General features: G+C 44.2%; 2 protein-coding genes across 2 annotated transcripts in view; both read right to left on the bottom strand.

Moving 5' to 3' along the window:
- Positions 1–1,525: 1,525 nt before the first annotated feature.
- Positions 1,526–17,252, bottom strand: part of LOC135826063 (uncharacterized) — a 121,150-nt gene continuing 105,423 nt past the window's right edge. Inside the window, exons 11-12 of the mRNA XM_065338703.1 lie at positions 3,324–3,499; positions 1,526–2,234 (exon numbers count right to left, since the gene is read on the bottom strand). Of these exons, the coding sequence (XP_065194775.1) occupies positions 2,182–2,234; positions 3,324–3,499 (229 nt within the window). The 3' untranslated portion in view covers positions 1,526–2,181. The remainder of the gene's footprint in view (positions 2,235–3,323; positions 3,500–17,252) is intronic.
- LOC135826064 (uncharacterized) overlaps positions 5,879–17,252 on the bottom strand; it is a 29,124-nt gene continuing 17,750 nt past the window's right edge. Inside the window, exons 3-9 of the mRNA XM_065338705.1 lie at positions 16,824–16,894; positions 14,466–14,601; positions 11,184–11,507; positions 10,054–10,124; positions 9,333–9,468; positions 7,889–8,128; positions 5,879–6,187 (exon numbers count right to left, since the gene is read on the bottom strand). Of these exons, the coding sequence (XP_065194777.1) occupies positions 5,913–6,187; positions 7,889–8,128; positions 9,333–9,468; positions 10,054–10,124; positions 11,184–11,507; positions 14,466–14,601; positions 16,824–16,894 (1,253 nt within the window). The 3' untranslated portion in view covers positions 5,879–5,912. The remainder of the gene's footprint in view (positions 6,188–7,888; positions 8,129–9,332; positions 9,469–10,053; positions 10,125–11,183; positions 11,508–14,465; positions 14,602–16,823; positions 16,895–17,252) is intronic.

Genomic DNA, 17,252 nt, shown 5'->3' with positions numbered 1-17,252 from the left:
GTCTCAGCAGGTGTTCAACATGTGAATGCCCGCCATTTTGAAATGGTCCATTTCTCGTTTTTGTTTCTCTTTTTCACACCGTAAATTGGTGCTCTTTCTCACTAGCTATTCTTGTCGTTTCCTTACAGGTGATACTTTTCACTCCATTTCTGTTTGATATTCACTATAATAGTCCCCCGGTCGCATGTGTTTCTTGATTGTTGATCACATTTTGTTTGGTTTCTCCACATGATATTCACATTTGTAAGCCGTTACAAATGTCGATCCAGCTCATCCATTGTTATCAGATTTGATGATGTATTTGCTTTATTGATGGGAGCAGCGATGTATACAGGAAATAACATAAACAGTTTCCTCTGAGACAAAAATGCGATAATACTCATAAAAAGGACACACTTCAGGCTCATTACAAACATCTTGAAAGTTTTTGTCTTCACAAGTATACTTTCAAGCCTTCTCATCAGGTGAAATACAGGCAAGGGAAAAGGAACAGGAACAGTGGATTAAATACAGTAAGAAGGTGGTAAAACAGCGCAAAAAGAAAGAAAGAAAGAAAGAAGATAGCTAAAGTAAACAGCGAAAATTGCAATAATGACACAAAGGTGCAAATGCGAGAAAACTCAATAAGCGTGACATGTAGTGCGACAACAAGAGACAACCACTGGACATACATGTAACTAACGAGGTTTTGACGACCTACCTAACAGCCTAAGTGTGAATTTGATTTGTTTCTGCTTGCAAAGGATTTCAAGATGTTTGTAATGAGCCTGAAGTGTGTCCTTTTTATGAGAAATAACATAACGTGCTAATATCTACAACATGGAGTCATGGTTACCGGTGTGAATGAGGTCATTCAGTAATCGTCTTCATGTTTTGCAGACCATTTCAATGCCAAACATGAGATGAAGAACGTGAAGCCACAAGTGAAGCCAGACACTGTAGGAGTCGGGGCAGTGGTGGTGAGGTAGTTTGGGGAGCTCCGCCAACCTAGCGTCACACGACGTCATGGCTACCGAAATGCACCATGAGTGGGGGGGGGGGAGAGTAAGAGAACTCTGCGCCGTAGCATTAGCAGCAAAGTTCGCACAAAAGACACAATCATGAAGCACGGATCTACTTATTTCCTTAATGCAATGGGGATTGTGCGATTGGAATTGCAGTATTTCAGGTCGTGTGATGCGATTGAGTACTAATTCTTGACCTCGCCAGAAGGATAAAGTCAGCATTTTTTCCTGTAGATCGAGCCTGGTTCCCCTCCTCTCCCCGCCCCCCCCCCCTCCCCTCCCCCACCCCTTCGGGGCCGTCTGATGGACTATCACCAATGCTTTTCATGCCACATCCACCATGTACAGTGCTGGCCAGAGAAATCCAACCTCAGGAATAAAATAGTGCGGGCGCTACGGAGCCCTAGCTCTACACATACTGTTCTATGCACTCGGATGCGATGCTACATCATTAATCGGGTTGGATTTCCCTTGCAAGAACTGTAGACACTGCTCTACAATGAAGCAATTGCACAGGTCGATTGCCCTGATCTTCATCACCAGGAGACAGCATGTCATCGGCCAATCCAAGCTCAACTGGCGAGCTGCGAATTCCCCAAAAACACCGTGTGTGGATTGACCAGGGTGTGGTGCATTCTGGCAAGTCTTTCGAGTGACAAAACGTCTTGAATGACAGAAGAGCGAATGAGTAAACACGGCAGTATACAATGTAGGACCTCTGTAAAACCGCATGTACAGCAGTCTGCACACCAACGTGCACATCAATACGCATTGCAAGTAATGCAACGACGTGTACAGAGATAAGCACAGCAACGTGTACAGAGATAAGCACAGCAACGCGTACAGAGATAAGCACAGCAACGTGTACAGAGCTATGCACAGCAACGTGTACAGAGCTATGCACAGTAACGTGTACAGAGCTATGCACAGTAACGTGTACAGAGCTATGCAGAGGAACGACTTATGCAGAGATAAGCACAGCTACGTGTACAGAGATAAGCGCAGCAACGTGCACAGCAATATGCGCAGCAACGTGTACAGAGATTTGCACAGCAATAGGTTCATTCAGAATTCATTTTCATGTATTTCATCGCGATAATCGCGACAACTAGCACTTAGCCAATTAGGGGTGATTTGAAGCGAAGATATCAGTAAATCCCCTTTCATGACGCCACTTTCATAACGTCTCGCAGATGTACTCTGATTCAAGGGAGGTACAGGTACTCCTGTCTGTGCAGAATGAAACACACATGAGAATGTGAATGGAACAATGGTATCATTAATGTAGCTGGTTGAGCGGCAGACAAAGAACGTCTGGTCCAGGCAAAAGTGTACTATGTTAGAGAATTATAATTGTCTTGCTGTTGCTGCTGTACCCGCAGAAGAGGTTGTTGTTGTGTGTGTGCGTGCGTGTGTGTGTGTGTGTGTGTGTGTGCCAGCTAGTTCGGTTGATGGGTACACGTATGCCTGATTGTGTCGGGTCTGTTGCCAACGGGCTCGGTCGCATGAAGGTGTTATGTTGTACCTGCCACCTTTGTTGGTTCCAGGGTTCGTATACTGTCTATTTGAAGTATACATACCTGTTAACCATGGACTGCTTCTGGCTAGATTATCTCGAGTGTAATCAATGGTGCTAGTGAAGCCTATATCAGATCCACTCTGATTTAACCACCCACACTAGTAGCAACTATTACCTTCACTGGGGGCAGTGGTAACTGCATTTGGATCCCGGGACGGATACCCTGATGCCGTCAATCCTTTTTCTGCACCCTGACCTCACCCACTTACTGAGGTGTGGTGAGCCCGTAAGTGGGATCATTTTCAAGTCCACTCAGACTTTTGGGGATTTCAGGGGGTGTCGGCTGTTGGACGGTTCAATAGCCAATTGAGTCATCTTTCCAAGATTCCTTTTGAGTCTCTCTCTCCTCTCCCGGGGAGACCCACGTGGTCAGTTTTGGCAGCGAGCAACAAGTCCACGTGTATGCATGTGTCTGTGCGCTTGTGTGTGTGTGTGCGTTCGTGCATACGTGCGTGCGTGTGACAGCAACACTCTGTTCAACACCCTACACAACCTTGCCCAGATGGTGACAATGCACTGGTCAACACCATACACAACCATACCCAACCGGTGGCAATGCACTGTGCAACAACCTACACACCCATACCCAGCTGCCATGTGTTGGGAGTACAAACTACGTTATTGCCCAATGAGCACACTGTAGCTGTTTGGCCAACTCATCATAGTATCAAAGTAGAAATCTCCACGCCAACACCAGGAACGCGGAAGAAATACATGTAGAAGAAAATAAGAACACTAACCATCATCACCAACACTTTGCGCACACTGTAGCTGGTCCTGGCGGCAAGTCTCCTCCGGATCAAAAGCACACACGTGTACCTGGCTGTTGGCTTGACTGGACAAGCTGCCCTGGAGGTCACCACCGCTGCTCAGAACGTCTTCAACGTCCAACTCCTTTTGGTTCATCACGGCCATTCTAGTAAAGATGTACAGCGGTAACAGAATGAAAACGATAATGACCACACTTGACGTTTGAGGAGTTTGGACATTTTCTTTTCTAAATATTTTAAAACAGCTGGAATTCAAAATGTGCCAAATCAATTTTCGGTCAATTTTCAGCTTTCATTTTGTATCCTTATCACAAATTTTCTTTTTGGCACTTTTAAACGAGTTTTCCAGTGCTGCACTACAGATGTTTTGGGAGATGTAAACATTATGACCTAATACCAGGACTGTTCTTGCTCGTGAATGAGCAGCCACGTTTGGTATGTATCGACTAAAAAAATAATAACTTTCCATTTTGTAAAGCAGCATCAACGCTGTCGTTGAAACAATCTAGTCTGTTTAGAGTGAGATTTCCAAATTTGGCATATTCAGAAACTCGCAAATTTCAGTGTCGGCTTCTCTAATTACGGAGGGTACATTGTATATGCAGCTCCCACCGTTTAGGCGCTGCATCTGCGCCTTTGATCCTAGAGGGTGGTGGCGTTCCCACGGCGGATGTGGAAAACTCGGCTTCCAGCCGAGTCTCACGCGAACCGTGAAATTTAAATTTATTTATTTATTGTATATGCAGGAGGCGTATGTACTCTTTACAATACTCATGACACTACAGTTGATTGAGAATGCCTTGGAAAACTGATTTATAAAACAGGCAAGAACTTACTTAGTCTCATCATTTCAACTAGAGTCTACACCTGTGGAGAAAACAGAGATACACACATGCACACAAATACACACACACACACACACACACACACACACACACACACACTACTACTACTACTATAGCATGACTGCCCATTGGGCAATGTCACCCCCGGAGGGGGCCAGAGTTTGGAGTGCACCGTCATTGGCAGGACTTCTGGTGCCTCGTCAAATCTTGCTGTCGTCGGAAACGTTTCGGGCAATGCATGCAGATCAGCGGCAGTGATTCCCTATCGGCTGCAGCAAGACGTTTTCCACGGTTGCAGTTATGGCGGTTAAAACCAGCCCGGGACTTGAAGCAGCGATTGCAGCGTTGACAATGCTGGAAGCAGCAACTAGCGACACACACACACACACACACACACACATGCACACACACACATTATAATTACACACTAGTCAGAACAACAGATGGCTTGATCAGTCACAACTTAAAGTTTCATGCCATCTCAGGCACTCATCAGGTGATATGAACATCAAGAAAAATAACCCACTATTTATAGCCCAGTATGGCGGGACAAGGATAACAGAAAGCGCTAGGGGCGCTGTCAACTCATATCCGATACAGTGTCCTAGCCAGTAAGGGTCGCGGTACCAAGGTGATAAAGGTGATAAAACCGAGCTGGCCCAGGTAGTGAGATGCGCGGTGCAAAGATGATGATGGTGACAAGGCGGCAGAGAGCTATCAACTGGCCCTACTGCCTGGAAGCAGGGTGCCGAGAAGATCATGTTATCGGTGTTGATACACACATTATAATTATATACACGTACACACAAGTACACACAGAAGTACACGCACACACGTGCACACACACACACATACAACCGTTCACAAAATACACCATACACACACATGCACACACACACACACATACAACCGTTCACAAAAATACACGCACACACACACATACAACCGTTCACAAAAATACAGGCACACACACACATACAACCGTTCACAAAAATACACGCACACACCCACAGATGACAGTGATCACCTGTACTATTTGCAAAAGAGTAAGCCAGTTACTAGTTCTTTTTATCAAGCATCATTGCATAATTGCATCATTATTATTCCACGCAAGGCACATTTCCAAACAATTCCCGTAAGTCAAATCACCCTGCTCGTTCGACCTACAGACGTGTGTTTGATGACACCAGGTCCCGAAATGCTTATCAGTCCACCATGTATCTTTCATTCATTTGCCGACGTGCTCACATGCACCTCCTATCGGGGCTCCTGTAAGGTAAACAGCCTGCCGGAGTCACGCTGAATATTTCCTACCTGACGATTGCAAGATATGATGCGGCTTTCAATCAGACATGGCCGTAAATAATCCCAAGCAAGTCAAGCACTCTGTTTCTAAGGATGTAACACTGTCGAATAGACGATTGCTGCAGGGTTTGGTATTCAATCTTATATCAAAATACAAGTTCTATCAAGGAGGTAAACAGCAGTATTCAGCTCTGTATAGATTTCTCAACCACTAACGCGCCATGACTGCCATGTAGAGATTTCTCAACCACTAACACACCATGACTGCGCTTTCCAGCCGACCTCGATACGTCGGCAGAGCACACCATCGGGAAAGCGACACAGCTGTTGGTACTGAATTCCTTCATATACATGTAGCTGTTTCGAGTATGAAACTCTCATCAGTGAAGGTAGATATTGTAGCCTATAGCTAAGATAATGGTACAGGTTGCATGTTCAGCATAAACTTACCGCTGGGTGATAGTACAAGCACACAATCAAAATCCCTTGATTTGGTCGAAAGTTTTTGATTTTTGAGACTTTCCCGTCGTCGCTTGGCAGTCACAAGGGAACGGATCCGGAGGACAAGCACTATCATCAAGAACATGCTGAATACCGCAATACCACCGAGTGCTAGTTGGGTAGTGGTGAATGCCGCCGTCAGCTTGTCAGGCGTTTCTGTTGTTTGGTTTCCTGCAAGCAACACTGCATGTGGTGGATACAAATCATACAATCTGGAATGACAAAATGCAATCTGGAATGACATAATGCAATCTGGAATGACATAATGCAATCTGGAATGACATAATGCAACCTGGAATGACATAATGCAATCTGGAATGACATCATAAATTTTGTCATTAACTCATCGAGTAACATCTTGTTGGGTACTCACCCATACAAACAGAACCGTTTCAGGAAGTGGAGTACCGCCGTCCCCTTAGGTTTAAATCTAACTATAATAACCACCCCCACCTACACTCACACTTACACACCCGAACCTGCACCCCGTTCCGAACTGCATTACGAAATTGGACGCAGCGCCTTCACCAGTCTACAGATGTAGCAGGTCATATATGGAACTTGGCTGTGTGTTAAAAGGAAAACGTAGAATATTTTATCCATTCCTATGCTCTCAAAACACCCATTGTTCACGGGTATTGCGTGTAAGCTTAGAACAAACCACATACCATACGGCGTTCGCAATTGCTGAAAGTGTTCGAGTGCCACACCTAGAGGCAGAGAGTGTGCTGAAAGTCGAGTGCCACATGCCATGGGGCAGGGCATGTAGCGCTGCTCAAAGAGATTTTGTCGCCAGAGTCAAGAACCTCCGAGTCCTGTTCAGTTATGGACATGTGAACACCGAGACGATTACTGGTGCAGTGAAGAAAAATGAGGGAATCGAGGCGATTTCATTGGGCAGCAGAATAGTTCATAGCAAAGCAGCTATTTTTGTGCTCTTTGAATTCTCCTGTTCTGATAATCTTTCTCTACAATACAATGAAATTCAAAGTGAAAGATTATTAGAAGAAGAGAATTGCCGACGAATTATCTTGTAAGCGGACCTGGAAACGGTTGTATAGACCACGTTCCGCCAGGGGATATCACATTCACTAAAGGGGTTTACAAGGAGGAAAACTTCCTTCTGCCAGCGGAGAGGGCTCAACACAATAATGTGGAGCACTAGTACACACAAAAGGTGCAACGGATGTTTACAGACTCAGAGTTTCTTGCTCAATGCAATCATCATGCTACTTATTACATGGTCAGTGGGACTTGGCCGATATAAAGCATACTTTGGTGATAGTTGGTTGGTATCTGATTCCGCAGAGAAAATATTCACTAAGGGGGTTAACGTACCAACCGCACTCATTGTAACGAGTGAGAATCTGTTCTTGTAGATGGTTCGAACTGCAGCGCAAACTACAGTCGTGGCGAAGGGTACCCGACCCGCGAGTCGAAAGCAGCACCAAGGCTCATGTGCCCCCTTAGGTCCTCGCATGGGTATTGTGATTGTGTATTATGAAATTGAAAAGAAACTTGACCACACTTTTGATAGGGGATCGGATTTGTTTTCCCACGATTGCATATGGAAACATTTGACATGTTCAATCTCATTACCCATTAGGATACCTCAACGCAAACACTCAAAATGTGGTATTTTTCCTGCCTACGTCATCAAATTTTCGGGCTTGGCCCATACAGGAAAGTTTGTTGTATCTATATTTCCAGCCTAAGAATGGGCCATGCCTGAATATTTGTTAAAGGTTGATGACGTATGCAGCAAAGAGACCATAATTATTTTGATTGTTTGTGTTCAGGTATCTTAATGTGTAATGTGTAAACGGCTGTACTGGGTCTGTGAGTGATTAGAAAAATGTACAATCTCATCAGAAACTACTCCACCTTGGGTTGTTAGCGGATTCTCTGTTGGGTGCGAGGGACTGGGTGGAAGGGATGAGGTCTCCGCTGTGTTTGAGGGGCTGGATGGACTGGGCCTGATCCCATCAACATTTCCATGGACGTAAAGCCACCAGCCCGGTCCAAAGGTGAACTGTTCGTTTATTGCGGTGATATAAATATCGTACGCTTGTCCCGGACAGAGGCGACTAACAACCACAGGTAGACTGCTGCTCTCATTCACATCTTAACAGGGCAGAACACAGAGCACATGACAAAGAGAGCATGGAGTGAGCATGACATCATAAAAAATGACCACATAAGGTTTGAATGATTCTGTTGCTGTAGAACCCATGACTTCTTAATGCGGAGGTCTAGCATCACGAATCTTGCGTTCCAGTTCGCAAACATTTTTAGGTTCGATTGCGAACTTTCGACATCATCGTTCGGAAAAGTAGTTGAAACACGAATCTCGGATTCGTGTCAGGAGTATAAATTTACGACTCTCTACTGTCTGTACACAATCATATACAATCATGTGCGACGTGCTAACGTCATGCATGTGAGAAGTCTGTTTGCTAATCCTTCACATAACGAAATATTCCGTCACCGTGTTCCACTTTCCTGGAGTGCGAACAAGAATGGGAATATCGTCTTGCTAGACCTCTGCAATGACATTATTATCCATGGTGGATACAATGGAGTATAGTAGTGACTTGACTCCCTCGCACCCAGACACTGATTCTCTGGAAACAAGTTTCTATACTTCCGATGGCAGACGTGCTTTTCGGCGTGGCCAGGTCAAAATCTAGAATATCACATCGATTGTATTGTTTTATCAGAGAGAGGAGGTGTTTGTGCTCTTGAGACACGAAGTCGCGTTTCCATAGGACGCTATTTAGGAGCTCTGACGAGGAGTACACTTCTGACCGTGACGTATTCTCTATTTTCAAGGACATAGACAAGGGCTACACCTTTTTCGAACCTGGACATGTCAAACGATCGAGCTGGCAGTAGGGAAGTAGTGATATCGTGTTCTTTCATTGCAATACTACTTTCAATGAAGAAAACCACATCGACCAAAACGAAAGTATACTTATAGAAAACTGGCAAGGTGAATGTTGGTGAGTGTAATATACTGGTCTAGTCTGTACAGCAAAGGGCCAGTGCGGAAGAGAATCTTGTTGGTTAATGCTGTGAAAGACACACGAAGAAGATGTCCTTCCACCAAGCCATCTTGGTCATTTTTTCTCAATCCGCGGTGCATGTCGACCAAGATATGTCCGTGACGAACCGGTGAACTGGATTCCTGGCATCCACAAGATTTTTCCGCGCTTAGCTAACCAATGTTGTCAGTATAACTCGGAGTTTCCTGTTTTCCCGGTGCATGTGTACCTAGGTGGTTGGAAATCCTAGAGCAGACACTGCATATGGGTACCTCGGCACTTACATCTCCAGTAGTGGAAGCCCTGTAGGGAGCAACTGGTAACTGCATGTCTGCTGCAATTCCATCGTTTGGCACCCCTGCATTCCACACTGTGGTAGAAGATATAAATTTCCGCTACTCGGTCTTCTGGCTTTGGAGCCTGTAAACACCATACAGGACACAGGAAGTAAAATATGCAAAATATATGTCGATATTCTAGCTTTTAACTTGTAGCTCTTTGGTCCTCTTTCCTTATTATGCATTTATCCTTGGCTCAGTCCTGCCAAATCTAAATTTTTACAAGCTAATTCATTTGAGGGAAAGGTGAAACCAGGAAAATACTTCTACAAGCTGATCTGCTCATTACTTTCAACCATGGTGGACATTCGAATTTTGACGTTGGTTGATTGCAAACTGTTCTTACTTTGTGTAGTTGCATGAACAATCCGCAGCATAGAAAAGTAGTAAAGTATCCCTCACAGTCAAAAATTCGCTGGGAACAAAACATTTGCTTACAGAGGATGGATAGGCCAATACGTTAGTATAGGGTTGATACTATCATAGTTATCACAATCCATACACTGGCGTCTGCAGAATATTCCAGATTACGAATGTCGAGCAAAAGTAGCGGACCAGAGAGTGCAACATAATTCCTCTACTTGTAGCACAGACACCCCTAAGCACACCTACGAAGATCACACTATACCATGGTCATGAAAGAAGAATGTCATCGAAATATTCCCACCTTGACATTGATTGCCGCTAAAGCTGAGCTCAGGCGGACAAAGTGGACCTCCTTCAGTGGGCTTGGTGGATCTGCTCAGACAGCATCATCACAAAATAGCACATTGCACATCGAACAGGGCCTGATGGTCAGAAACGTCAAATTCATCAACAAGTGTTTTCCAGTCAAGGGGCGGAGACGCCAAAGGACTATACCATACAAAGTTAGCAGATGAATTAAAGGGGAAATTCACCCTAAAGTGAAAACTTCACAACCTGTATGGATAATTCACTGATTTCAATGGTGGTTCCGTGGAGGTTCGAGGTTGATCGGAGCAGCCGTTCCCGACTTATACCAGCTTGAAGTTTCCACTAAATTTGGTGGCATGGTGACATCATTAACTTGCCCAGACCAGACTTATGACATCAGAGAGATGGACATAGTATGGGAGTAGATGGGGAAAATTCAGTATTTTGGCTCTCCATTGTCACAAAGAAGTGGCGCTCTACCAGTATCCCGACTGGAAAACATTTCTAGTATGAAATTCATCGTTGCAGAGAAACAGGAAGTAAATTGGTTTTTCCCCATCTACTCCCATACAAAGTATCTCTCTGACGTCATAAACCCGGCCTAGTCTGGGCAAGTTAACGACACCATCATCATGTCACCTAATTTAGTGCAAACTTCAAGCTGGTATAACTTGGGCACGGCTGCTCTGATCAACCGGGGACTGTCACTATTGGAAACGGTGCATTTGTCGCTCTGAGTTGTGAAGTTTTATTTTAGGGTGAACTTCAACTTCAAGGGTCACGGAAAGGTGAGCAGATCCGGGGTTATTTATCGGTGTGTGAGAACCACTGAACCTTACACAAGCATAATTCTCCTTTCGGGTTGCTAGCGGTTTTCTTCAGACTTTCCACACATGGTCTCATGTCACAGTAATTACTGGTTATATGCAATATTTTTTCTCTGTTTCCAGCCTGAGAATGGGCCATGTCCGAACATTTGTTGAAAGGTTTATGACGTATGCAGCAAAGAGACCATATTTTGATTGTTTATGTTCAGGTATCCTAATGTGTAATGTGTAAACGGCTGTACTGGGGTCTGTGAGTGATTAGAAAAATGTACAATATCATCATAAACTACTCTACCTAGGATAATTCGCGGTTTCACCGTTGTGTTCGAGGGGCTGGATGGACTGGATGAGGTCTTCGTTGTGTTCGAGGGGCTGGATGGACTGGACGAGGTCTCCGTTTCGTTGGAGGGGCTGGATGGACTGGATGAGGTCTCCTTTGGGCTTGAGGTGCTGGAATGACTGGACGAGGTCCCATCATCAGACCTGCTGCCATTGGCGCTAATCATCGTATACGAGTAGGGTCCGGAACCTTTGTCGTTTATTGCGCGGATCAAAACAGAGTACGTCTGTCCCGCACAGAAGTCAATCACAATCACAGGTAGACTGCTCTCGTTCACATCTTCACAGGGCAGAACACAGAGCAAAAAACAAAGAGAGCATGAAGTAAGAATGACATCATAATGACCTCATCAGGATTCAAATCTCCTGCTCATGTAGAACGACCAACCTCATTATGACATCATTCTACATGGCGCACACAATGGAACATTAAGCAGGCATGATGACATCATGACCTCATTGGTTCAGTCCTTATGCAGTCGTATGACAGCCATAACCTCATAATGGCATCATCTATGGAGGGGAAAAAAGCCACACTCGTTCTTTGAATATTCTACGTGGAGATAATAACCAAAAATAGTCACGAAAGGAGAAGAAATGCCGGACCTGCCAGGAGTCGAACCCGGGACCTAGCTTGTCATGAGCAATGCTCTCGCCAACTGATCCATGAGAGCAAAACGAATGCGGAAGGCGAGGACAAGTTGTCCACTCCAAGAGGCAGCTCACAACACGTACCACACATACTGATATGGCACTTGTGTCTTTTTCCCTCCCCCAGGGGAAGTTCCAAGGTCAGTTTCTAGAACGTTACACCAGAGGTGAAAGAAAGTGATTATTTTTTTAAGACAAGCAAGGTCCCGGTTTCGAGTCCTGGTGGGTCTGGCCTTCTCTTCTTCTCTTTTCAGGCAGTTTGCTTCCCCGATTGATCCTTTGAATTTGAAGTTCTACCCATTCTTTAAACCTAGCAATGAACACAAATAAACTCGCGCTGCTCATGGCAAACAACAAACGTTATGGTACAAAACATTTGCTACTTCATTGTTGGATATGGGCGCGTGTTTAATTCTGTTCAATTCTTCGAACCAGTAATAAAATCTGGAAGTGCACACAGACCAGCAACAAGCTTCAGTGAAAATAGTGTAGCCAAACAATTTTCAATATAACCCTGTATTTCACTCAGTATAAGTCACTTTGGAGGATATGCCGCAACAAGACTGTCACGAAATACCCCTCCCCATTCACCAACCATTTTACATTTACCACATTCATCAACGCTAATTTGACCATCGTAATATAAGCCGCAGTGACTTTTCTTGGGTGAATACCTGGTATCTAAAGTGTGGCTTATGCTCCAGTTATTACCGTAGTATAGTCCTTTGTAAAATGGTGCACAACAATTTTCTAATTTGTTTAACATAGTCCAGAATTTATCTTTGGCTAGTTATAGTCCCTATGCATATTAGGTCATGCGTTTCTAAAGAGAGACGTGCACCATGGGTTGCAGCACATACGTTTACCCGGTTGGGTGGCCTAGCCAAATCTATGCGCTTGTTCTGAATGGAATTCGCAGGGCGCGGGATTTTTAGCTCCGACTATTTCTCCGAAGCGACAAAATGTTCCCATGCATCTGAGTTGGGTGGAGACTCTTCCGTATGTTTAGGGTCTCATCCACTATAGCGTGATAGGCTAATTGGCCAGTGACACTGATAGCTGATAGCGTTGATCGATCGTGGCAGCAGCGCAAGTTTAGAGAGGAAATGTCAGGAGTCAGGAGTGGGCTGGACCAAGTTTGGACGTAGGTGTACAAGTTAGTGTTGTGTTCCCAGAGAGTCGGTGGACGGCATCATTGGAGAAACTGCCAAACGTTCGGTTTCCATCCATGTACTAGCATGTCGTGGAAACATCTATCATTGTTTATGCTATGCACGAGTTGCTTGTGTTCTGCTAGCACTGACGAGGGTTATGCTTCTGACCCTGATGTATTCTCTTCGTTCAAGGGCATAGACAAGGGCTACAACATTTTTCGAATCTGAATTCAGTAAAACCGGAAAGTCTAATGACCAAAATGTTTTTAAAACGTTTTTGTAATGTTGACATGATTACGTGCAGTAATTTTAACGATGGCCACCGATCTGCATGCGCATCTTTACGCAGACTTCTAGCGATAACGTTTTTTTTCAAATAACGAAACAAAATTGAAGCGTCATTCAAATTGGTGGTTAAAACATTAGACTTTGTATCTCGTTAGACTTTCCCGTTTTACAGTATGTCAGACCATCAAGCTGGCAAAGGAAGTAGTGATGCCATGTTCATTCGTTGCAACGGTGTACCTTCAATGAAGAAGACCATACTAACCAAAACAAATGTATCCTTACAGAAAACTGGCAAGGTGAAGATTACTGTATGTACCTGCACAGCTGGCCTTGCCGGCGTTTGGAATCATGTGGCTGATCTCACTTTATCAAGAAGAGTTTGGAAATACAACAGAGACATGCGGACATTTAACAAGTCATGATAGACGCTATGCGTTTAGTTCTCATCTGTCCCAGCGGGGATTTGCGGAAATTTTTCGAAAACTTGCGCAAGAAATTGCGGCAGAAAACTGCAACGAAAAAGCGGCGACAATTGTGGAACTTGCCAGGAATTCGTGGAATTATTTGCAGAAAATTGCTGATTGGGCCAAATCAGGAAATTTGCGCCGTATGTCTACTCGGGAGTAGTATGCCAGGCTGTGCAAATAACACCTACATGATCATGGAAAGGACTGCATGAAAAGTGAATGAAATTGCAAGAAAGGTGCCGAAACAAAACGAGGAAAATGGCAGATTTTGCAGAAAATCGCGGGTTTGGGCCAAAATCGCGAAATTTATTGCATCCGTGGAATCGCGGCTTCCTTGATGGACTGTCTTACATCGGTGTTTGAAGGCAGGCTCAGTGAATCTGGCCTACTCTCTGTCGTCAGGATCTTCATTCCCTTTCTCATTCCTGGCTGAAGCGCATTCTGTGCGCCGAGCCATTTTGAACGATCATATCTCAGAGATGGAACAAATGGGGATGCTCCGATGTTAAATAGCATGAAGAATAATTAATTTCACAAATACCAGTAGTCTAAGTGAAATTGCACCATCACATTGAACCCGGCTAGGCCCTACACTGGAGGCTGTGTGCTAGGTGCACGTGTATCTAGCTAATTGGAAATCCTGGAGCAGACACTGCATAGGAGTACCCCAGTACTTACATTGCCAGTAGAGGTAGCTTATTAGAGAGCAGTCGGCAACTCTAGGCCTGCTGCAAAGCCATCGGTTGGTATTACAGCATTCCACACTGTTGTAGGAGACAAAATATTCCCGTACTTGCTCCTCTTGCTTTGGAGCCTGTAAACACCACACAGGACACAGGAAGCAAACAGGTGCAAAAAAATGTGTACAGGCTAATTTTTAAGGGAAGGATGCAAACAGAAAAAGTCTTTTACAATCTCAGCTACTTATCACTTGAAAAACATTGATTGGCATTGCTCTATTGCAAACTCGTCATACTTTGTATAATTTCACAAACAATCCTCAGCATAGAGAAATAATAAATTAACCAGCACACTGTAGATTGAGAAACGTTCACTAGAGATGAAACTGTGCTATTTTGCGACAATCACACATCCGCAAATATAAATCGCCACAAACTGCTCTGCACCTTGATTGTAGACAATACAAGATCCCACTGATTAGGCGAAAAAAGTTCTCATCGGGAACCAGCGCAAACCTTGAAAAAGCAAAATTTGCACGGCGAGAAAGTTTATCGCTCTATAGTAGTCAATAATGCCCTGGGACCAAAGCATTTTCTTGCAGAGGATGAAAGGGTCAATATTTGTAGTGTATGGTTGATATCAACTTGTTGCAATCAATACAAACAGATCTGCAGAATATTCTAGGATACTCGTGTAGAGCGAAACTAGGAGGCTCCCGCAAGAACCAATTCTCTTCTGTGCTATCTCCTGAAGCCGAAATCAAATTCTGTTGTTTAATGATTATGTTGTTTTCCTGCGTGATGGCATTCCCCAACCTGTCTCCGTCTAGTCGCGTGCATGTCTGACATGAGCATGCGCGATCTTGTAGTCGAGAGTCCTTTTGTCAGTCTTCTTGTTCGTCTCTTTGAGTGTAGTCTGCTTTTCCGTCATTTCGTAGTCCCTGGTTTCCGTAATGTCAATTACGATAATGTAACAACCAAGTATTGTCCTTGGTGTTCTGTGTCCCTGAGAATGGAATGGCTGTGATTGAGTTACAGCCCTCTGTGTAAACTTCAGTTATATCCACTCAATCTTTGATCTATTACTTCGTTAAGCAGCATAATTGCTCCATCCTCTACGCTAGGAAAATGTCCTGCCGACCTGGCGTTTTAAAACTCAGTCCATGTCCTTCCTAGCTTGATTTCTTTCATTACGTTTTCCTCATGGGCCGGGGCATTGTCAAAACAAAATAACACTAAATCTCGGCATAGAAAGTCATTTTTACTGCTTCAGGTCTGTTCAGCAGAGATCGCCAGTATCCTACAATACGAGCTCCAGTATCCTACAATACTGTACTTATTTGTGACAGTGATGGACTAACTAATTGCAATAACATGAATGTAGAAATGAAAAAGGACATATGGAAACGAGTTAGAAGTAACTGTCCACCACTGTAACTAGAAACTATATACAGTCAGAAAGTGCAACACCTAGGCAGAAAACTGTCAAGAGTACTGAGATATTCGACGACCTGACACCTAGCTCTGGAACATCTCCGAAGCGCCAACCAACAGCCTTCCAACTCGGAACGCTCTAGGTTAAGGAGGGAGCTGTGTTGGAGCTAGGTGTGTCAGGTCGTCGAATGTCTCAGTACTCTGTCCGTTTTGTGCCTAGTTGTTGCACTTTCTGACTGTATAATGGTATTTAGTTACAGTGGTGGACAGTTACTCTGAACTCGTAACCATATGTTCCTTTTTTTTCTATCCTTTCTCTATCATATGTTATTGTCTCAACATCTGAGTTTCAGATAACACTAAAGGCAAATTAAGATTAATTCAACCATGCATGTTTACACAGCGTCAACGTTCACAGCCTTTTGTGATGATTAAAAAAGAGTGTGCCATGTTCTTTGCCAAACATTTTTCCACTACAGCCAGGCATGAACGTGGAGGTTCAGTAGCAACTCTGCGTTTCACCAGAATTCGCGATCACAGTTGCAGTGCCTGATGGTCATGCGAGGCAAAGCGCAGAATAGCAACAGAACTGCCGCTCTTCATAATTCCGGTTGCATAGTCTGATGGACACAAGATGTTGTGAGACTTAGAGATGCTATAGAAGTCCCAGTCTGCTTGCTGTTGCATGCCCATATCAACCTATTGAGTTAACTATTGCAGCTGATCAGTCCACATCCATGCAACTGCCAGCCATTGCAACTAGAGCGGACAACATGAGCGAGACAACGATGAATCCCCGAGCACCAAGAGTACAACATATCTCCTCTAGTTTTCCGTACAGCACAGAAACCCCTATTCGCACCTACGAGCATCGCGCTATATTATAATCATGTATCAATAATTGCGGTGAAAATATTCTTACCTTGATATGGATTGTCACTGAAGCTGAGCTTTGGCGGACCACCAACAGGTCCTCTGGTGCGCTTGGTGGACCTGCTCAGACAGAATCATCACAAAACATCACATTGTACATCACCCAGGACATGATGGTCAGAAAGGTCACATTGTGGTTACTCATTCATGTCTAAGAAACACTGCACATCACATAAGATTGTTCTCCTTTAGGGTTGCTAGCGGTTTTCGTCAATCTTTCCACAGATGGTCTCACGTTATAGTCAGCACTGTTTACATAAGATCAACAAGACAGAAATCAACAAAGTACAATAAATCACCAACAGCATGCAACGATTGGGTCTACGATAGAAAAATTCACATACTGTGCACATTTCCCTTTTTCAATAATTGTTGTAAACCACCAGTTCTCAATTGGGAAAGGCCTTCGCGCTTATGG

Source organism: Sycon ciliatum, chromosome 10 (genome assembly GCF_964019385.1).
Source record: "Sycon ciliatum chromosome 10, ocSycCili1.1, whole genome shotgun sequence".
Lineage (NCBI taxonomy): Eukaryota > Metazoa > Porifera > Calcarea > Leucosolenida > Sycettidae > Sycon > Sycon ciliatum.
Note: the sequence above shows the minus strand (reverse complement) of the source record. Positions and strands in the feature narration are given on the sequence as shown.